Raw genomic sequence first — 22,575 nt, 5'->3', positions numbered from 1 at the left:
ATTTTGTTAGGAATTCAAACAACATTCAACTCCGTAATTCCTTTGAACAAGTCTACTTCTTTGAACAAGAATACACAACAAAACCAACAAACAAGCATGGTGCACAAAGTTATCTCTGAGCACAAAACCATTTATACCCCTTGAGTAATTACTTATTAACAATCAAGTAACTGATTCAGGTAAGATCTATGAGTAAAATCTAAAAAGCTTTCAGCCAAGCAAATGAGACGGTTCAATCAAATTAGTAGAAATCCAATCATGGACTAAAGTGACATGAAGAAACAAAAGATTGCTTAACACAAAATTTGGCATCAAGAGTTGACTAACTCAAAAATGCTAACATCCTCCCTGATATAGTGTTAATAGGCGAGACCTATCTTTCTCCTCAAAACATGTGACACACTTCTTGAGGAACAGCTCCTCGGTCAAATACAATGGTGTGATTATGCTAGCATTCTTCTTCATCAAACCATTGGAGAGAAGATATTTGATAACCTTAGCTCTAGGAATAAGCCTCTTCTCCAAACTGTATCCAAAAAGCACCGGTCTAATGCGAAGCGCCGAAGAATCCCAGCCGAGATTACTGATCCAAAAGCTCATCACTGCATTGAGTTTGTCCTTGGAACGTAGCATGAATTGAGGGTGCCTCCTATAGGCCTCCGAAAAATCTTGTTCGGACCAGCCCCATTTTTTAAGGACATCAACTTTAGCATCCCACTGGGACTTAGTTATGACCCTTTTGGTCAGCAACACTACACTGAAATAAGACTGTGAAGGATCAAACCCCAATTGCTTCACTTCTTCAACTGTTTTCTTCAAATCAGCAGAGGACAGCAAAGAAGGCCTAGTTCTAAGCAAATGGTGAATGTTGGCATTGGTCAACCCTTCATCAAGCAGCATTTTCACATTTTGAGCCACACGAACATCAGAAAGGGATTGGCATCTAGTTAGATAAGCAGCGGATTTAAGATCAGAGGGAGAGAACCTCCTTACCAATTCGTAGAAGGATACTATATGGTTAAGGCTTCGAAGCAGGAAGCCGGGACTCTTTGTGGTCATGAGTACAATTTCAGAGGGAGAAGCACCTTTGGATGCCAAAAATTGAAACTTTGGCAAGATCGCTTTGATGGGGTCGCGTGTGAGTACCACGGGAATCTTGCACATGATGGTGGTGATTTGGGAGAGGGAGAAACCGTGGGCTTCGAAGAAGGAGATGACGGAATCTGGCTTGACGGGGGTGTCAAAGCGAACGCGCTTGTTCGCTCTGAGAGCATCTTCATGGGAGAAGCCGCACTTGGTGGTGAGGTAGGAGACAGTGAAAGAGTGGTGGTCATCGGGAGTGGAGGTGGTTGAGTGGCGGCGTGCTTGTGGCCGAAGAAGAAGAAGGTAAGATTTTGTGGATGGCGATGGAAGAGGGGGGGTGTGGCCGAGGAAGAAGAGAAGAGCTCTTGTAAGAGAGTGATGCTTAGAATGAAACATTGCAACGGAGATTGTGTGCGGCAGCTCCGTCGTGAGGTTCGTATATTTTAAATAAAAGCTTAATTTTATGTAATATATATTATTATCTGTTGTATTTTTAAAGATATCAAATGCGGGGATAGCTCAGTTGGGAGAGCGTCAGACTGAAGATCTGAAGGTCGCGTGTTCGATCCACGCTCACCGCATTTTTTTATTAGTTAATTTTATTTTATCCTTCAAAAATCAGAATAGAATAGAGAAGATCAAAAGAGAAATCAGAAACCAGTTTCTCCCCCTCTCAGGCTTCCCCTCACTCAGAGCTCTTCCCCATTCTTCCTTGAAAACCCTAGCCTCCACTGCGCCGCTGCTGGTCTCACCGTCGCCGCCAGCTTACCAGTGTTCGCTGCCAGCTTCCCGTCCCCCGTGGTCCGTCGCTCTCCCTCAAATCTCTGGTCACTGCCCTCGCCGAAGGTAATGCCTCGGATGCTCAGTCAGTGCTCGGTGCTTTTTCTTGGTTGATTGGCTCTGCACACTGCTTGATGATAAATTTTAACTCTGTTACTGCCTTGTTCTTGCTTGTTTTGGGCTGATTAACTCTGTTACGGGCTTACTGGTTGATGATAAATTGTTACTGGCTTGTTCTTGCTTTTTTTCCCTTTCCTGTTGTTAGATTTTGTTAAAGTTTCTTGATGATAAATTTTGTGCTCATTGCCTAAATGAATACTTGTAATTTAATCACAAAATGAAACAAATTGTGTATTGAAATATGAACTCGCATAATCATCGTGTTACTGACATTTTCGTAACTATGTCAGAAACCAGGCAATTATCATTTCCGTCTGTGTTAATAGTTAATACCTTTGAATACAGGGAAACACTGAATGATATGTGATTGATCGCTACTACGTCAACTTGAAAGTAATTGTGTGCAAAGTTTAAATGTTGTTAATTTCACTTTATGCTTAATACCAACACGCCTCACTCTTAGAAAACAGAACCCTCAAGTTTTTATTAGAGGAACAATCCACAGACCGAGAGTAAAATGACGACGGAGCCATCGGAATCGTTCAAGCCATACACCCTGTCACAAACCCTAACTGGCCACAAGCGCGCCATCTCCGCCGTCAAGTTCTCCTCCAATGGCCGTCTCCTGGCATCGTCGTCAGCGGACAAGACCCTCCGCACTTACGCCTTCACCAACTCAGACTCTGAGTCCGGCAGCCGCACTCTGTCGCCGATGCAGGAGTATGAGGGCCATGAGCAGGGCGTCTCCGATCTGGCCTTCTCCTCAGACTCTCGATTCTTGGTCTCCGCCTCCGATGACAAGACCCTCCGCCTCTGGGATGTACCCACCGGCTCCCTCATCAAAACCCTCCATGGCCACACCAACTACATCTTCTGTGTTAACTTCAACCCCCAATCGAACATCATTGTTTCTGGTTCCTTCGATGAGACTGTTAGGGTTTGGGACGTTAAGTCCGGTAAGTGTCTTAAGGTCCTTCCAGCACATTCTGACCCTGTCACCGCGGTCGATTTCAACCGCGACGGTTCTCTTATTGTTTCTAGTAGCTACGATGGGCTCTGTAGGATTTGGGATGCCTCCACTGGCCACTGTATGAAGACTCTCATTGACGATGAGAACCCTCCTGTTTCCTTTGTCAAGTTCTCCCCTAATGGCAAGTTCATCCTCGTTGGCACGTTGGACAACACTTTGGTAATTTTCAATTCTGTTCATTCTTTTATTATTTTCCTCAAGATTATAGAAGAATAGTGTTAGTTTTGATCTTGAATGCCGTTGGGTTTTTCAATTTCAGATTTTCAGCCTGAGCTTTTCGAGAATGCTGTGTCTCTTATTGATTAATTGTAGTATGCATATTTGGTCTTAGGAAGAAAAAGCATATATAAAGTTTAACTAGTTTTTTGGGACTTGAGGAATGATGAATGAGATGGTAAGTACTTATGTTTAACTAGTGAATGCACTCATTACTCTAGTCTTTCAAAATTCTAATGGATTGCTTATCATGATAAGTTTCTCTAATGGCTTCTAACTTGTTGCTAATATATATATATATATATATATATATATATGTGTGTGTGTGTGTGTGTGTGTGTGTGTGTGTGTGTGTGTGTGTGTGTGTGTGTGTGTGTGTGTGTGTGTGTGTGTGTGTGTGTAATGGTGTGCCACAAACTTATTAGTTTTTCCTTTTATTTTTCTTCTTCTTAATTGAGGACTAGGTACTAGCCAATGTGCCTTGGATGTTAGCTCAGTTGGCTAAAACTGACTTGTTCAGTTTATTAATCTTTTTTGTGCTTCATTCAATTCTTCTCTCCTTGCAGAGGCTTTGGAACTATTCTACTGGCAAGTTTCTGAAGACCTACACCGGTCATGTTAACTCAAAATATTGCCTTTCATCCGCGTTTTCTATAACAAATGGGAAGTATGTTGTTGGTGGCTCAGAAGATAATTGTATATACTTGTGGGAACTGCAGACAAGGAAAATAGTGCAGAAATTGGAAGGCCATTCTGATACTGTTGTATCCGTCTCGTGTCACCCGATGGAGAACATGATCGCTTCCGGTGCTCTTGGCAATGACAAAACTGTGAAGATCTGGACCCAACAGAAAGACTAATCTTGTGATGAGGACTTCAGGCTATCGTTCAATGGATTAGTGAAAGTTGAGTTTAGGAGAAAGTGACTTGTGATGAAACCCTTAGGTCATGTTGCAGTAGAGTTCACTATTGTATTAAAGAATGATTTCATTTCAAGTTTCAACCATTGTATCGTCACGGAAGTCACTCTTTAAGGGTAATTTGGATGGTAGGTTCAATTAGTTGGGTGTCCCTATCATTTTCTTGTTTATTAAATATGGAAGTTGGGTCTTAAGATAAGTTTCGGATGTAAATAGACAAAACTCGAATGTCTACCCTAATGGATTAATCCCACGGCAGTAGCCACCACTAACTCATTAAGGTTCTTGCAACTTGCTGTTCTGGTGGTGACAATATGAAGAGAAATGAAAAGCTGTTTATCCTACTTTATTAGTTGGGATTATTATGTATGATTCAGTTTTAGAAAATTTAAACAAAAAAAGTGTTTGTGTAAATAAATAAATAAAAATCAAGTTTTCTAAGTTTTACTTCACAATACATTTAACTAAATAGATGTATCTAAGTCAATTGTGATATCCATTGGTTTGAATCAAACAAACATGATACATATACTGTTGCTAAAATGTGCCATTTATAATAGCTTCCATACATTGGTTCTTGATGGTCCCGAATTGGTTTTATTTGATTATTTTTTCTTTTTTTTTAATAATGAAAACACACATACCAAAGCTAAAATCAGTCACAACCTCAGTCTCTTTAGCTCAAAATATTTTATCGCATATTTGTTTTTGTCACGTGCATTTTTTCTTTTTTTATGGAAGTGCATGTTTGATATTATCATTTTTGTTTCTTACATTACAAATTTCATATTGATATCATTATATCAAAGAAATCTGTTTATATCCTTTATGTTTTTGGACCTTATGTTTATTTTTAGAGTAAATGACAAATAGATCCTGACTTTTTATATCAAAGATAAATAAGTGATGGACGAAAAAATTTAAAAGTCTCATATTTTAAAAAGTTAAAAAAAATTGTTTGTTCAATTAATCAGAAACTTATATCTTTAAATTAAAAAATTAAGGACCTATTTTTTTCACTTTTTATTTTTATTATTGAGATTGTGGTGGTGTTTTTAAATAATGTGGAGAAGTGGTGTGTTTTTTTTTGTATAGATAATCACAAAACTGAGGCACAGTTTTGTGTATTTTAATTTTTTTTGTTATACCACAAATCTGACTCATTTTTTTTTTCTACAAAACTGACCCACCAGTTTATTTATCCTTTAAAAAAATTTTCAGCTCATACAAATTTAAGGCTCAAATTTCTCTATTACCCCAAATCTGACCCTAAATTTTGTTTCCAAAAACAAAATTGAGCCTCCGATTTGTAAATTTCAATTTAAAAAAAATTATCTCTATATCTATAAAAAAACACACAATTTTTTTCATAATTGAGCATAACACATTTTAAACTTCCATAACTAAAAAAATTAGCCATTTTTTCCCTTATTTTTATGTCTTTTTGTGTAAAGATTAAACACTAAAGAGAGAGAGAATAGATAGTGTTGGAGGCAGTGATATAAACAAACCGTTCTGTGCATGGATGCCTACCAATGAATGGAGTGGGCCTATTGTTGATTGTACCACTCTGAAAATTACTAAGACTTTTCTTTAGCTGCCAAACCTAACCAAGTTTTGCACAATCATAATGACTACGTTTACATGTCAAAATGTGCCATTTATTTTTCTATTGTACTTGTTAATCAAAGCTTAAGCTAAGAAAACACTTGTACAATTTTAAGACCAAGAAACTTATTTAAATTCATTAAACATTAATGAAAAATAAATAAATTTCAAATAACTCATCATGAAGTAAAAAGAAAAAAGAGTTTGGAGGTACAAATTTTTATACATTAACAGAATAAAAACAACTTCATATTGTTATCCAATAAGTTTTAAAAAATTGCAACATCTTAATAGATAATTACCACTTCTATTATCACTTGGCAATCTGGCGTGATTTTATAATATTTTGAATTTTATTACTTGAACATGTATAGTTTATGTAAAAGTTAATCTCCATTATGTTTTTTAATTATATAATTCATTATATACGTTTTTCACTCATTAAGTAAAATAGGAGTAAATTTTGATACAATATATCAAATTTAATTATTTTGAAAATTTTCATTTTCCATTTTTTATAAATATAGTAAGCCATATATATTACAATAATATGCTTCTTTTTATTAGGGACGCTGTATTATTATTATTATTTGACGTGTTATTTATTTTTCTTCAAAGAAGGGCGGGACGTGTAAAAACTATAAACTGAGTTCAAGCGTTCAACCATGTGACTTTTGTATTAAAATTTTATTAACAGAAGAGCGAATTTCCATGAAGAGCATTATTAATTATTTTTTATGAGTAATGTTATATTTTTAATTTTTTTATAAATTAATTCCAACTAAATTAAACAATAAAATTTAAAATAATAATGATCATAATTAATTTTTATTATATTAGATTAATTTAGTTAAATTTAGTTAACAAAAGGATTTAGATGTATAGACTATTTAAATAATGGATATAAAAAGTAAGTTGATGATAATATTATTGTGTAGTTTTTTTAGACGTTTGTCCGCGTTATTAACCCAAAAAAAAAAGGTATACTTAAAGTCATTTTTCTAAAATTCTCATTAAGATATATTCAACTCAAAAGAAGTATACTAACAATGTAAGGATTATTTTATGGTGAGTTTTATGGTGTAGAAAGAAAAAAATTTCTATACCTATAGATATGTGTTGGTTTATTGGAGAGCTTGACAAGTGTTTAAAGGGGGACAAAATCTGTACTCTTTGCAGGAGAAGTACAAAGGCCTTGTTTTTTCTACAAGTGGTTAGGTCAAAATTTTGATTGACTAATTATACTAATTAAAATTAAATTTAGTAAGATGATAAACCTCACCACAAAATTATTTTTTTATCGATCTTTAACAACTACAATAAAAGGCTTCAGTTTATATATTTTATTTTGTTTGAACTTTGAATCATTTTAATCTTTTAATAAACTAACTTATTATTTTTATTTTTAATCCATATTTATTATTGTTATTACTATTATAGTAAACTTTGTTAAATCCAAATAAAAATTTAATTATTTTGTTGGTTTCTATAATTTTGCAAAATTTTTAATTAGGTCTTTATATTTTTTTAATTTGGTTTTTGCATTAATTTTTTTAATTAGGTCCTTTTTTACCGTATAGAGACTCAATTAAAAAAACTTTAGAGCAAAGACTCAATTAAAAAAAAATATAAAAACTTAATTAAAAATTTTATAAAATTATAAAAATCAATGGAATAAATAAGCTCCAAATAAAAAATATATTCATTGTGTTATATTGTAAGCCAAAATACAATTGTAATGTATTCCAGAAATATGACTCACATATTACATAATTAGTCATACTAACAATATCCATTTGTAATTAATTTTTTTTTATATTATGAGCAATACATACTTAATGATCTTTTTATTATTAAAATAAAATAAATTACACTAATTTTTGCTAGCATCTAAATTCACTAAATACGTTTAATTAAATTAAAAGTTAACAATAAAAAATATTATTTATTATATTGTTATTTACAATTTTTAAATTTTGTGATGGTAAACATACTTTTAAGACAATTTAATAATATAAAACTTATGACACAAATATTTTTTTTATTAGATATCATACAACCCTTTATTTTTAAACAATATTGCCATATAAAATAATTTACTATATATTTTGTAAATAAAAAATAAGTTTAGATTAAATGGTTAATAGCTTAAACTGAGTCGTTATTTTTCGAACAATAATAAAACAGAAATTCAATTTATGATGAGGTCTATTATTATGTCAACATAATTAGTCATAATGAAAATAATTACTTACTTAAATTCTATATAAAAAAGAGAATTTTTTTATATCATTCCTACAAAGAGTATAAATTTTGTCTCCTTCTTTAAACACTTGTCAAACTCTCTAATGAGCCAACACATATCTATAGCTGTAGAAATTTTTTTCTTTCTACACCATAGAACTCACCTTATTTTATTCTATGCAACTAAATTTTCCTATATCATAATTTTTTAAATAATAAGCGTGAGCATTAAATATTGGAACGGAGTAATTATGAACTTTGTTCCTTGAAATATTTTTAGATATTAAATAGGTTGTTGTTGTGGTTTCACATTGCTGGTTCTTAATTTTTTTTTTTTTATATTTAATAGTTCCTTGGAAGTTAAAGATGTGATATCAATTTGGCTCTTATTATATAAGCCACAGGCGACATCAAATATATCTCAAGTTTTATTCTAGAAAGAATATTGGATTTATTTGATATATATCATCACGTGAATCTTTTAACAAAATTTTATATCTTCGGAAAGTTAATATACATAGAGATTAACTTTGAGAGTATATCTTTTACATCTGAAATAATAGAGTTTGAGAGGTAGAATAATTGATATGTAATTATGTACACATATTATTTGAAGAATTAATATATCAAAATAAAAATAAATTGAGAAGCCTCACGTGGAGTAGAAGTAGATAATTCTCACCTTATAATAACGCAAAAATAATAATGAAAGCTCCATCTCCCGATCGTATTCGTATATAGTAGATATACTATAATAGATTAATATCCATATTCTGCTGCTAATTTATTTATTTATTTATTTCATGTGTTTTCTTCTATAGGCAAAACTGGTGAGGGGTATTTTGGTGAATTCATTAGACGTCCCAATTATGGCCACGTAAACGCGCTACATGTAAGGGGTATGACACTGTGGGCTGTGGGGCTTTAGGTTTAAAGTTTAAACTATGTTTAATTAGGTGAATTATTTGAGTAATTAATTAAAAGAATTTCAAATCTAGAAACTTTCAGTAAAAATTAAGATATTTAAATTTTAAAATATGGGATTTTAAATTTTATTTATAGGGAAATAAATATTAGATTCCCGTTTTTACTCTGTTAAAAATAATGTTAAATTGTCTTAAAAATTGAAATACAATATTTTGTGGACGAAGATATAATCTAATTATTGTATTCAAGTCATATGCTTAATAGTATAACTAACAATTGTTTTTTCTAAACATAATATTTTGAAACTTATGAAAATTAATTACATACAGCATTATTTAACGTTTCTTATGCTTGATTCTTTTAAAAAAATTAAAATATTTTATCTAAATAAACATTTAATATATCTATTATTCACATTATTTAATATTTTTATTATCTATCTATATTTTTTCTTTCTTTTATCTCGTTATCTTTTTACACTTTACATGTAAAATATCATAACGGTTATGTTTGAAGAACGACATCCACGTATATATTTTCGTTATGTTTTACAAACTTGGATGGATAAAAAAAATTAGATGTTAACATTTTAAAAAAATAAAAAATTTAAATATATTTTTTAATCTTCAAAAATTTAAATATTTGTAGAACAAAATGTTAGGAATTTATTTGTGTGTTTTTTTTAAGGAAAAACAAGATTTTGATGGATCAAACCGTTTAAAAGGATAAGACTACCAGATCCAGTTGCTAGTTGGGATTAGTTATTATCTCTCTCGGATGAAGTATGTAATTATTAATATATCGTTAATGAAGATTTGAAAATATGTTCAACGCTTACCTATTAACTAATGTCTTGAGTTGAGTTTCCTGACACACTGTACACATTACAAGAAAATAAAATCTTACTTTATACATTTCCATTTTACTGACAAATATTTTAAATATATCCTCCTAAAAACACTAGTTAAAATATATAATAATATTTTTACAAAATTTAAGTAGTTAAAATTATATATAATTAAATTACAATTATAATGTATTTATTTATAAAATTAAAAAATTTGTTACTAAACGTTTATATATGTAAGCATATATTGAATAGAATATTATAATAAAAAAGAGACAACAATTAATAAAATTTGAGTCAATAAATTATAGTTTAAATGGTATAATTTTTTATTTTTGTCTAAAAATTTTAAATTTAAATTTTATTCTTCTTTTAAAAAAATAAAAATTTAAATATAATATAAAATTAATAATTAAAAATTATTAAATAATTTGACTAATTTCATTAAATTTTTATGTAATAATTTTTAATTATTAATTTCACGTAAAATTGACCTAACTAAAATTTCACCAAAAAATTAACAAAGGTTGAGAAGTGGGAGGGATGAGAACTACAAATGGCAACGGCGAAGCAATTTCACGCAGTAGGATCTCCTCTTCTCACTCTCACTCACCACACTCTCTATGATTGGAATCGGAATCTCCATTGCCACGTGTCACTCCGTTTCTCACGCGCCATAAGCGCGTCCCGACCCCTTTCTCTCTCCAAACTCGTACTACTATTTTTTATTATTCTATAATATTATTCATATTAATATATATATAATATATCTCTATTTTCTGTGTTGTGTGTGCATATCAATCAGCGTGCGTGAGGAGGAGAAGAAGAAGAAGAAGAAGGTGTTTGGTTTGGTGAGAGAACACAGTCATCTTCAATTCAACCTTCTTCGTAGCCATGAAACCTCTTCTTCTTTGTTAACGCAGGTACCACCACCACTCTCTTTCTCTCTCTACTTTGTGTGCACGACTTCGTATTTTATTATAATATAATAATAATAATAATAATAATATGTATAGATTAGTGTTTTTTTCTGTGTGTTGTTATTATTTTTGGTTCATCATCAAAAACTATGCTTTCTTCACGTTTTCTTTATTTCCAATCTGCAACTTGGCCAATCGGTGCGTAACCACCACGACCCGTTTTTGCAGCTTCGTTTCTTCATGTGGGTCTCACCGACTGCTGCTGCTGCTTCTTCCATGGAGGTAACCGCTTCCGCTAACTCCCAATCTTCTCTCTCTATCTCTCTCTATCTCGTTGTACGGTCTTTCTTAATGTACTTGCTGCTGCTCTCTTATCGTAGTAAATAATAACTCGAATTTTCTTGGATCATATTGGATTTCTCACTGTGGAACCTGTGCCTCTGCTTGTCTTTTTCTTGCTGCTTCTTTCTTTTTTTTTATTTAATATATATAAAAATATATATAATATTTTTATGTCGTGTTCTTCTACTTGTGCCTTGCTGAGGTCGTGTTTCAGCTTTGAGTGTTGGTGGTTTCGTAGAGATTGTGTTGCTTTCGGCATTCAAGAGTAATGTAGCTAATGGGTTCTCATGCATTTGTGTAAAGTCTTCAACTTTTCCTCTCCTTTCGTATCTTACTTCATGAAACGGATCTGGTTCATTTATCTCAGCTTCTGCTTGCTTGTCATAAATTAATATAACATCTCTACTCCTTATTACGGTTTATTATTATGATGTAGAGGTGGTTTGGTTGGTATGAGATTCATGTATATATAGTTAAGAAATAAAAAATGAAAAATTGGAGACTCTGCTTGAGCTGAATTAGTTCAAGTTTCATTCTTAAATGCTGGTGTTTAATTTACTTTATCTTGACCAATTCTCTTTCTTTTTTTTTTTTCAAGAAAAATATGTATACATATATATGTCGATGAGATTTGTGTTCAAATTTTGTTGCAGGTGGATGAGGTGCAAGTGAATAAACTTGTGAATTGTGTAGATGAGCAGGCAGATGAGCAATCACTTACTCCAGAATTTTCTGATGATTATGACAATTTCGGTGATCCAGATGTGTTTCCTCGAGTGGGCCAGGAGTACCAGGTCGAGATTCCATCACTGATATCAAATTCTGATTATTCCTGGTTACAAAAGAATTCACATGAGGCAGAAAGCACAGTTAGTGCTCTCCATGCATTTCGAGTAGGATTACCCATCCCATTGATTCGGCTTACAAATGAAGTTGGAAACTATAATCATGATCATCTGAAAAATGCATGCAAGTCATCAACTGGAGTTGGCAAGAAAATTGAATCTTCAAAACTTGAATGCGTCAAAGAGACTCAGGGTGGTCCGGACTATGAAAAACTGAATCCGAAGCTCGAGGTGACTGACAGCACATTGGTGGATAGAATGGAATTGGGAAATCCCAATGTTAAGCAAGAGACGAAGCACGGAGTGAAAGACCTTCGTCTGGTTCCGGGGGCTGCAAGTGACACCTGGAATGAAATTGAAGAGAGCAGTTTTATCCTTGGATTATATATATTTGGGAAGAATCTTGTTCAAGTGAAGAAATTCATTGGCAATAAGAAGATGGGTGATATATTGTCATTCTATTATGGGAAATTTTACAAGTCTGACAGATATCAAAGATGGTCTGGTTGCAGGAAAATGAGAAGCAGAAAATGCATTTTTGGGCAAAAGATTTTCACAGGACCAAGGCAACAAGAACTTTTGTCTCGTTTGTTACCCAACATATCAGATGAATGCCGCAATAAATTACATGAGGTACTGATTTATGTTTTTACCTCATTTCTTCACTGTCATGGATGAGATCTATCAGTTGTTTATTCCTCAGTGAAACATTAGTTTGATAGCAAAGATGTTATTTCTGTTGAGGATTGGGTTTACTTTCAAAGCCATAATTTCTTTCGAAAAAATTTGTAGTAGATCACTTATACCGACTTGGAAAGTCTTTATCTAATGAACCTCAGTAGTTGTATGAAAGCCATCTTGATGAGTTTGCTGCCTCTTAATTTATAATTATATTATATTTACTAGGAATGTCTTATAATTATATTCAAATTGAATTACTTGGTAGGTGTCAAAGACATTTGTAGAGGGGAAAATACTTCTAGAAGATTATGTTTTAACTTTAAAGGCCTTAGTGGGGCTCAAAGTTCTCGTTGAGGCAGTAGGAATTGGTAAAGGGAAGGAAGATCTAACAGGTCTCGCTGTAGATTCTATGAAGTCCACTCAGGGACTTCCTCTTCGCCCAGAAATACCAGTTGGCAAAGCATGTTCAATGCTTACATCTGGGGAAATAATAAGCTTTCTAACTGGTGATTTCAGATTAAGCAAGGCTCGGACCAGTGATCTATTTTGGGAAGCTGTTTGGCCTCGTTTACTTGCAAGGGGATGGCACTCTGAGCAGCCAAGTTGTTACAATTATGCTGTTTCGTCCAAGAATGCTCTGGTCTTCCTTGTCCCTGGAGTCAAAAAGTTTTCAAGGAAACTAGTGAAGGGAAATCACTATTTTGATTCTGTCAGTGATGTCTTGGGTAAAGTTGCTTCTGATCCTGAGCTAATTGAACTTGAGAAAGTTGCAGATAATGGTTGCACTGAGAGGGATGGGAATGGGTGGTGTGAAGAAACAAAATTAGACAGGGAGAATTCCCCTGATCAGCCACGCCATTGCTATCTCAAGGTAAAACCTCCAAACCGCAGCATGGATGGAATGAAATTTACTGTTGTAGACACAAGTCTGGTTAGAGAAAAGATGAAAATGGTGAGAGAAGTGAGAAGCTTACCATTTGAAGTTTTAAGAAGTTCTGCTTTTGAAAATGATTCAGATACTTCAGAGGAACAAACAAATGAATCGGAATCTGTCAACACCATGTACTATGATAGGAAGAAGGCTGGAGGCGGAATTTCTTCGGACTTGCATGGTGTAGAAAGCAATCCTTCTAAAGGGGAGCTTTCGATAAGCAGCATGGATTCTACTGCTCTATCTGCTGCCTCCAAGGACCAGAAGACAGACTTACCCAATAACACACAGAGAAGAGATGGTATGAAGTGCCAATCGCTACAGAGAATGATATCTGACAACAAAATAGATTTAGTCCCCGCTGCAAAAAGACGGCGGAGATTAACTGCGTGTAGCCGTCCAAAGAAAAATGTCAACACAGCTAGTTTGTTTATAGTTCCCAGAGTAAAACAAGAGGAGGCTAGTTTCTATCCTGACACCCCGAAACAAAGTGCGAATGTAACTGCCGGTTTATTTTTCACTCCAGCTGTAAAACAAGAGAAGGCCAGTGATCATGCTTATAACTCTGGACTTTGTGAGAATGTTCCTTCAATTAAAATTCCACCTCAGGAAAGTAACTCATTATTTGGTCTTCCAACCCAGGGGAATGAGACACTAGCAGGTCCAGTGTCAAATTCCAGCTCAATTATCAGCACAGAAGCTATTCCTGCTACTAGTTCTTCAGGTACCAAGGATCGACATGAGAAACCTCTGCTGCGGACTCTAATTGACCTTAATTTACCTGTTGCGCCTGAAGTTCAAGGCGATGAAACTTCTGAGAATGAAGCTTCTGACGTGCAGCAAAAGAACACAAGCAAGGAATTAGAAGAGCTCAGTGTAGCAACAGTCTCCAAACCTGTGGATCACTCTTACCATCAGCCTGACATACAAACCAGGAGACAGAGCACAAGAAACCGCCCTCCCACAGCAAAGGTGCTGGAAGCTTTAGCATTTGGATATCTTGACAGAAAGGAGAAGCGAAGTCGTCGGGATTACCACCAAGACAGTTCCAGACCTCCCCGACGTCGCAAAGCGGCAGGTTCTGGCAGTGGTGTCACAGGTCTTGAAAAAGATGAAAAAGCAAATGTTGTCTATAATGGTAATGGTAACGATAACAGCAGCAGTAACAGCAATGTGTTATGTACAGACTTCAAGTCTACTGAAGGATAAAAGGAACCGAGTGTCCAAGCTTCTTTTATGACTGACAATGGAGAATAATACTTCCTTGATTTTGTGCCCTGGATGATTGATTATTGTTGCCAGTTTGGTGGGGTCAAACATCAGAAGGAAGGTTTCAGTTTTACAGCTTTAGAGATGTGAAGAATTTCCATGGGGAATGTTACCATTAACTGCAAAGAGAGACATAGAGATCCCTCAGGTCTCTTTGCACTCAAACAAGATCTGAGAAAGTGCTTTCTTTCAAGTCTCTGGAGTTGAAGTTCTATGCTGTGTTCCCACCTGTCAATACACACTGCAAGACAATGCACATTATGATTCTAGTTTCCTTCTTTTTCTTCTCTTTTGTTCATTATAGTTACATGTTTAACCTTGCCAATTCTGTCAAATGAGGACAGAATGAAGGAAAATGGAGTGGTTTTCAGAAGGCTTTTCCCCTCTTTGGGTGTGTCCTCCTGAATGATTACTCCAAATATTCATTATACATGCATATATGAAGTGATTCTCATTCACAATTACTTGCCTCTTGTTACTAGTGATTTGCCTTCCCCTCTTGGATTCCAATAATGGATTGGAGGGAATGAAAGGGGTATTTTACATAGATAAATATACTTTTCCTTACACATTGAGTAGATACATTTTCTTCAACCTTTTTGTGCAGTCCTAATCCAAGTTCCTATTACATTATTTGAGAGTTGAGACTATCATCAGGAGCTGAATTGTTTACCTTATCCAGAAAATTTTGTGCACTATCTTATTTGACACACTGTTTCAAAACAACCGTTAGTTTTCTATTGTGCTTTTGCGACACTTGTTCGTTTAATTTGTCCTTTATGATCTGCTCTTTATTTATTTATTTATTTTTAATGTTTCCGTTCCCCAACTAACTTTCGGTCACAAACATAATAAATTGTGTCGCTTCCAAGTGTAAGGAGGATTAATTGGATTGCACATTTCAACCAGATATTGTGTGCTACTTGTAGTTGTAAGTTGAGTTTTGTGTAATAATGAATGTCTCCATCGTTGTTGTTCCCTCAACAACGGAGCCACTTGTCACTTGTCACATACTTTCGTAGCGGAATTCATTACTACATTTTTTTTTATCTCCCCCTTCTCGTAAAATCAGTTTACCAAATTACCAAAATTATTTATCTCTAAAAACTAAGTACTGTAAAATTTTTAACATTGTAAACTTATTTAGACTTTTTTATTTACCAATTTAAATTAAAATACATAAATTTATCAATTTGTGTATTTTAGTTGTGTTATCGCTGACAAAAAAAGGTGAAAACAAAAATTAAAAAAAGGTGAATAATTTTTTTTGCATTTTTGTTATTGCTGCCAACGAAAATAGACAAAAAAAAAGAGAGGAGAGAAAAAATGATTGTTATCATTGTCAATTGAATTATGTGCAAATAAAGAGGGGATGATAATAATTTATTAATTTTCTCTCTCCTATGCTCATTTTTACTGGAAAAAATGTGGAAGAAAAAAATTGCTCAACTTTAATTGGCAACATCAACGTAAACATTGTAATTTTTATATTCGTTTTTTTCATAGAAAACACAATTAAATGTTTAAAATTGTGTATTACGATTTATTTGAATAAATGAGTAATTTATTTTATTTAAATAAAAAACTAACTTATTCATACTGAATAATAAAATTCATAAAATAAGTATAAATAAATTAAACAAATAGTCGCAATAGGAAGGTTTAAGAGGCGAGACATAAAGGAAAGTGCATTTGAAGCGGTGAGAGGGTGAGAGATGGGTCAGGCATTTCGTCGAGCATCTGGAAGAATACGAGCTTCCTCCGAAGCCGATATTCCCAAACCTAAGAAGGTCGTCGATCCACCGCCGCCACGGAAGGTGGATGTTTCCAAGGCCACCGCACAACCGCAGGACACACTAAACGCCGGTAAGTTACTTTAAAGATTTGCGGTTCCCAGAAATTTAGCTCCTTTAGTTTTGTTTCTTACTTAGAAACCATACAAGGTGCTCTGTATTCAGCAGTTATTATTTTTTTTTACCTTTTTTCTTTTTAATTGTGGATTTTGACTCTGCGAACTGTGAATTTGTGATCCCTAAATGGGGTTGTTTGATGGCATTGGTGGTGGTTGTGTTCGTTTAAGATGGTGGCTCTAAAGTTAACTTGGAGAATGTTCTGGAAGAAAGAGATCCAAAATACGATGCCATGCTTGGTCAAATGCTTGGTAGAATTACTGCAAAACCTGGGGGGAAACCCGAAATGGGTGAGGTCAGTTTCTTTTCCATTTTAATTCCATGCAAAACTTGTTAATACTGCTTCATCATCAACAATGGAATTAACATTGCGTATGATACAGAAATACAAAATTAAGAGTATAAATAGGAATAGCTTCATAGTGATTGGTTTATTAGTGAATTGTTATCATTGAGTTTTGATTCATTGATTCTTCTCTATGAACTGTTACTCAGTTCTCCCTATTGAGCTTGGGTTCATTCTTACTCTTGACATAGTCAGATTCTAGTTTGTTTGAGTCTTCATTTGAATCTACCAAGTTTGTTAAGGCACTTAGTACTCTAAAATTTACCGAGTTCATAGTGAATAACACAGCTTGAATGATCTAAGCATTGCTCATTGCTGCAAAATTTATTGTGTGGCAGCCTCATCATGCTGATGATAATGTTTTTACAGGCTTTTGTGGTAGAGAAATCTAAGAGGCCTATGCCAAAGTTGCGAGATACAAAACCGGATTCTGGTAGGTATGAAGAAAGGCCTGTTCCTACAGGCAATTTGAATGTGGCTCAGTTGCGCCATATCTTCCTCTTGCATGAGGGCAGGGATGAAGATCACAGAGGACCAATGGACGTCCACAAGATTGCTGAAAAGTTCCGGATTGAAGCCGTGCAGATTCAGAGGATCTTCCAGTTCCTGTCACTCCCTCCGGAAAATAGCAACCAAGAAAAAAACAAATCATCAAGATAAAGCTCTACAAGCATAGCTAACAGGTTTGTTTGACAGGGGATAGCTTTGAGTGCATTTGTGGGAGGATGAGTTTCAATAAGGGTTTGGTATGACCAACAATGTTCTTTGTTCTTTCTTCTATGCTACCAAGTTTTAGTGGCAACATTTTTTTCATTCAAAGCTCTAAAGTCTTAACAGCAGCAGCTTAAGCTATCTTACTCTGTAAGATACTGTACTTGTAATGTAATTTCTTATAGGAGAGTTACCTGAAATATATGGTTAGATTTCTTTCTTTTTACTCACAGGTTAGTAGCATTAATCTATTCTGTAGAACACAGTATGCAAAATAATCTGCATAGCTGAGGTCTCAAACGAGAAACGATAACTAGCGCTTCAATTTACCTCTTCAAATTCAAATCTAATGTAACACATGGATAGGTGTATCATATTGTAAATTTACATTTGCAATTCAAGAAAAACATTAGTTAGAACAACCACACCTCATTCAGGCAAGGCTATATAATTCAGTTCCCAAAAACAAAAAGGTAAACACGTATTGATGTATGCTAAGATCCTCCTTCATCCTAAGTTTCCTCCATCTAAAGGAACATTACTCTTATGAACTACCGGTGTAACCAAAATCAATTAGGTCATCCCTCGTGCTTTCTTCCTATTCTATGAGGGAATCAACCTCATATTTCAAAAATGAATGGGTAATTAAAAAAAATGAAAAGAAAAAGAAGTGTGGAAATTCAAGTTTAAAGGGACTCTAGCCAATCAGAAGTCAACTCATATGCAACAAATGTTACAGCCCCAGCTGGTGCGGCTTTAACGGTTGATGGTATTATCCCCTTGTATAGACCGGCCCAACCTTCCGACCGTATTATCTGGCTCAAGGCATCAAACATATTCCTGTATGCATGAAGCTCAACTCTTGCTCCATATCTTGGATGCCTCTGAAGCCCCTCAATCTGTAGCAAACAGAGTAAAATTAATAATTACATCAACATAACGTATGCAACAACAAAACATTTAGCTTTCTAATTTCTTCAATATCCTCAACATGTTTCAGAATGACACAGCTTGCATATGCACCAGTGGTTATCACAAGTTAACATTCTAAAATTTAATTATTTTGATGTAATGATAACAGAAGTAATAATTGAAATGGGCAGAAGTTTTACCTGAAACCTTTTCTTGACTACATCAAGCGGATGACAGACAAGTTTTGCACATGTTCCAGCTGCCAACCCACAAACGAAAAGTTCGAAGCTAGAGAGGTTACCTCCTGTGGTGGTATTGGAATATCTATGGTTCCAAGCCTACAATTTCATACAATGCTTAATAAATTAATAATCAGAACCAATGAATGCGGATCATAATTATGTCAACTATTAAGTAAGAAATTTTAAATATGGCAACTGAAATTTACCATGGCCCAACGCTTAAATGTATCATAGGTGCCAAATTGTAGGCCTGCATAAGGTATAATCTCAACTAGCGTCGGTGACAATCCAGCATACAAGCCTTTGTAACCTCGAGTCTGGACAATATCAAGATATGCTGACCTCATGTTTGGATACACCTGATGGTTTGGCAAGATATTAGCAAGCAATTGCAATGTGAAATAATTTCGAAAGGGCCAAAACAACATCGGAGATCAGTACATCAGAACAAAGCAGAGAAGAAGAGCAAAAACAGCATATTCATGTTAACAGAAAACAAAATTCACAGGAAGGGATAAATAGAGAATGTTCAAGAATTCATTAATGAAGGCTTTGGCTTCGCCCAATGCAACAAAACAGGATATAAGACGACAAACTAAATTTGGCAGTATAACTATAATTAGACAAGAAGGAATGGGGAATCAATGGGGAGAAGCCAGAAGCACACTCTTTGCAACGGGTAAAAAGAACAAACAAAATAGAACAATGCCAACTTAAAATTTTAAGCATATCATGGTAAGGAAAAATGCATATCAGCTGGCAGAGGGTGTTCAAAAACAAGACCAGTTATTTGATTCACTAGCCTTCAAAGCACTTAAGTATTACACAGGTTAACTTTGAAATTGCATTATAACCTTGTTTCCTATACCTTTGGCTCCCCCTGAGAAGCTAATATGGTTCGGAGAAGATCAAACGGGTAAGACCCTATTGTAGCTGCACATCCAGCTAATGCCCCACTGACATAGGACAGATAAGGGCTCAAACTACTGTGATCCTCTGCAGCCAACAGAAAAAGAAACCAATGAACAATATAGACCAAGAATTGGATAAGGTATGAGATATTTCCTGACAAGTAATTGCATCCCTAAAACGTACACCATGCATGGGCAAAGATTTTTCTTGCATACAAACACACATTAACCGACAACATCCTCCTACTCAATAAAGCCTCGCACAAAGTACATTTGGTAAAATCAAATCCAGCGACATATCCGCAAGAGTTTCAACAGTTCATGAAACAATAATTTAGAAGTTGTATAAGTGATAATGACATGATAACTGATAAAACACCGCCTAAGTCTTCAAAGAAATACTTTGCTAATAAAGCGAGTATATTGCAACACTGAGTAATAAAGTAAAATACCTGACTTGGAAGAACCAGAGGCAAGAGTTTTCAACTTATGTAAAACTGTAAACTGTATAGCTGTATATGGCATAACCATAAGCAATGCCGGTACATTCCCCCGCCAAAAACCCTGTAAATTTATCATAGAAACTTATGCTGATAAGTGATAACTTAAAAGAGAAAATGCACTTGAACAGAATTGGATAAACTGTGCGCTATTGTTTAGACCTGAAAACCTTCTTCTCTGAAAATATCTTTAGATGCTTGAAATATACCAGTGTATTTTGATGGTGCAGCAAGATCCTTGCGTAGTAAAGCCCATGAAGATGTGGGCTCTAGTTGAACCTATCATTGCCAATGAATATGAATATTGAATAAAACATCATTTTTTGAGGGAAATAAAATAAACTTGAAAGGAGGCAACGACAAAAGAATAAACTACCTGGAACCTAATCTTAATAACATCGAGGGGAGAGGTTACTGTCCTTGAAATTCCACCGGAAATTGCCCCAGCAGAGGAATCAATAATGGCACGCTTCAATTGACTATGCTCCTCCATTGCCACAAACACCTTCCCTCTCCCTTCCTTCTAAGACTACACTATAACCTGCAATGTGCATAAACCCTATTAAACGAAACTTGCATAGCCCATAGCCATATACAACATTGTTCAATGCTTGATGTAACGAAAAGAGAAGCAAATCCACGATTCTTCGTTAGCTGAAATCCCTTCAAATTAGGGGTTCCTTTCCATTTTAATGAAAAGGGCAAAATCGGAACGGTAAAAAAATTCAAGCTTTAGGATCGGCGGTAACGTACCTGCAGAGGAAGATAAAGAAGGTGGGCAATCAAGAAGAGAACCCACATTACGGAGAGAGAGAGAGAGAGAGAGATTGCAGAAAGGGTTTTATAATTAAATTAATTAATTAATAATTAATTAACAATTTGCCGCCTTATTTGATTGAGATTGCAGGAATTTAGCGGAGACAGGGATTTCAGGGCGCAATTTTTTTGCCTTTCTTTTGTGGCATGTAGTGTACTTTCGCAATTAAAACGAGAGATTTTAGCTTCACAATTTTTATTTTTATAATATATACTTTTAGAATTTAAGATTGAACATTGATGTGCCTCTTTGGTAAGTAACGTATAATCTTTGATTTTATCGCAATTAAATTCCAAAAGTCATATGTGTTTTATAGTATAAATTAGTGTATATTTATTTTTCTATATTTATGTCTGAATTTTTTTACGATATTTTTTAACTTGATAAGTTAAAAAATAATTTATCGTAAATTAAAAATTTAAACTTATTTAAATAAACTAATAATAAGTTAATCATTAAATTAATTTAAATTGATTCTAAAATATATTTCTAAAATAAGTTATTCATGAATATATTTACTTTATATAAAATAATTTCATATATTTTTTGTTATTTATACTTTATAATTTTATATTATAATATAAAAAAAGCTTGGCAATAAGCATTCAAGCATTATCATATAAAAAACTCAGCATCCAATCTCATTCGAGTTATAACCAAACATTTTTATAAAAGCTCAATTTATCTACACAGTTACACAAATTAAGTTTAGGAGATATGTGTTGGAATAAATTAATTTATTAATTCAGATCATTCATATTGGGTCATCAAAAATATATCATAATGCAGAAACGTACCTTTATTTATAAGAGTCAGAAATTAATGAAAGGATTTGAATCTTGTGGTTATTTCGATCTTCATCAACCAAAGTCTTCTGTATTCTTAGGTGACTGAACTGCAACTCTTTTGATGAAGAAAGAGCAACAAATGCGGCTTTGGTATATTGGAGACCGAAACCCTAAAGGTCTATTTATATTTGAGCATAGCACCCATTAAACCCCAAATCTCAAATAAAATAGTATCTAAAATCCAAAAGATAATATATCTAAAATAAAAAAAAGATAATTATCTAAGGAACAAAATATAATATCTGGTTTTATTCTCATTTAATTCCAAATCAAAAGTAATAATGACTTAGTGTGTGTTTGGATTACAGTTTACAAACGGGAGTTTGTATAAAATTGATTTGCAAACTTGATTTTGATGAAAAGTAAGTTTGTATTAAAGTGATTTATGTTTGGCTATCTTTATATTAAAATGGATTATAATAAAATAAATATTATTTGGAGTATACTATTCAAAATTACTTTTAGATGAAAAATTACTAAAATAGACATCAACTTAAATAATTTTTATATTATCCAGTTATTTTAATTTAGATATTTGAATAATTTTATTAATTAATTTTATAATAAAATTAATATTTATTTATTAAAATAAAAATAACATATAAAAATTAGCAA

At 33.7% G+C, this 22,575-nt stretch overlaps 5 protein-coding genes and 1 non-coding gene across 9 annotated transcripts; 4 read left to right on the top strand and 2 right to left on the bottom strand.

Annotated features, from left to right (window-relative positions):
- Window positions 1-208: 208 nt before the first annotated feature.
- LOC112704166 (uncharacterized) lies at window positions 209-1,519 on the bottom strand. Its single transcript, XM_025755695.3, has one exon. The coding sequence runs from the start codon at window positions 1,477-1,479 to the stop codon at window positions 337-339; it is 1,143 nt and encodes a 380-aa protein (XP_025611480.2). The 5' UTR covers window positions 1,480-1,519; the 3' UTR covers window positions 209-336.
- Window positions 1,520-1,591: 72 nt separating this feature from the next.
- Window positions 1,592-1,664, top strand: TRNAF-GAA (transfer RNA phenylalanine (anticodon GAA)). Its single transcript has one exon. It is a non-coding gene; the product is annotated as a tRNA-Phe (tRNA).
- A 39-nt stretch (window positions 1,665-1,703) lies between these two features.
- LOC112704233 (COMPASS-like H3K4 histone methylase component WDR5A) lies at window positions 1,704-4,493 on the top strand. 3 transcript variants are annotated; one of them, XM_025755705.2, is made up of 3 exons: window positions 1,704-1,929; window positions 2,454-3,172; window positions 3,796-4,493. In XM_025755705.2, exons 2-3 carry the CDS (start codon window positions 2,501-2,503, stop codon window positions 4,087-4,089), a joined length of 966 nt encoding a protein of 321 aa, XP_025611490.1. In that variant the 5' UTR covers window positions 1,704-1,929; window positions 2,454-2,500; the 3' UTR covers window positions 4,090-4,493. The 3 variants fall into 3 exon arrangements, with proteins under 3 accessions (XP_025611490.1, XP_025611489.1, XP_025611491.1); XM_025755704.2 differs by having other exon boundaries at window positions 2,329-3,172; XM_025755706.3 differs by having other exon boundaries at window positions 1,719-1,929; window positions 2,447-3,172.
- Window positions 4,494-10,360: 5,867 nt separating this feature from the next.
- Window positions 10,361-15,224, top strand: LOC112704131 (uncharacterized). Of its 2 annotated transcripts, XM_072207825.1 has the most exons (5): window positions 10,562-10,698; window positions 10,924-10,977; window positions 11,252-11,334; window positions 11,691-12,515; window positions 12,829-15,224. In XM_072207825.1, the coding sequence occupies exons 4-5, from the start codon at window positions 12,141-12,143 to the stop codon at window positions 14,701-14,703; spliced, it is 2,250 nt and encodes a 749-aa protein (XP_072063926.1). In that variant the 5' UTR covers window positions 10,562-10,698; window positions 10,924-10,977; window positions 11,252-11,334; window positions 11,691-12,140; the 3' UTR covers window positions 14,704-15,224. The 2 variants fall into 2 exon arrangements, with proteins under 2 accessions (XP_025611457.1, XP_072063926.1); XM_025755672.2 differs by lacking the exon at window positions 11,252-11,334 and having other exon boundaries at window positions 10,361-10,698.
- Window positions 15,225-16,385: 1,161 nt separating this feature from the next.
- Window positions 16,386-17,956, top strand: LOC112704123 (uncharacterized). The gene is made up of 3 exons (XM_025755667.2): window positions 16,386-16,629; window positions 16,844-16,968; window positions 17,389-17,956. Exons 1-3 carry the CDS (start codon window positions 16,479-16,481, stop codon window positions 17,677-17,679), a joined length of 567 nt encoding a protein of 188 aa, XP_025611452.1. The 5' UTR covers window positions 16,386-16,478; the 3' UTR covers window positions 17,680-17,956.
- An 88-nt stretch (window positions 17,957-18,044) lies between these two features.
- LOC112704114 (mitochondrial thiamine diphosphate carrier 2) lies at window positions 18,045-21,294 on the bottom strand. The gene is made up of 8 exons (XM_025755660.3): window positions 21,049-21,294; window positions 20,672-20,836; window positions 20,458-20,574; window positions 20,248-20,359; window positions 19,753-19,880; window positions 19,091-19,243; window positions 18,843-18,980; window positions 18,045-18,629 (listed from the first exon to the last, which is right to left on the bottom strand). Exons 2-8 carry the CDS (start codon window positions 20,786-20,788, stop codon window positions 18,417-18,419), a joined length of 978 nt encoding a protein of 325 aa, XP_025611445.1. The 5' UTR covers window positions 20,789-20,836; window positions 21,049-21,294; the 3' UTR covers window positions 18,045-18,416.
- Window positions 21,295-22,575: the final 1,281 nt, after the last annotated feature.

Source organism: Arachis hypogaea, chromosome 1, assembly GCF_003086295.3.
Source record: "Arachis hypogaea cultivar Tifrunner chromosome 1, arahy.Tifrunner.gnm2.J5K5, whole genome shotgun sequence".
In the NCBI taxonomy this organism is placed as follows: Eukaryota; Viridiplantae; Streptophyta; class Magnoliopsida; order Fabales; family Fabaceae; genus Arachis; species Arachis hypogaea.
Note: the sequence above shows the minus strand (reverse complement) of the source record. Positions and strands in the feature narration are given on the sequence as shown.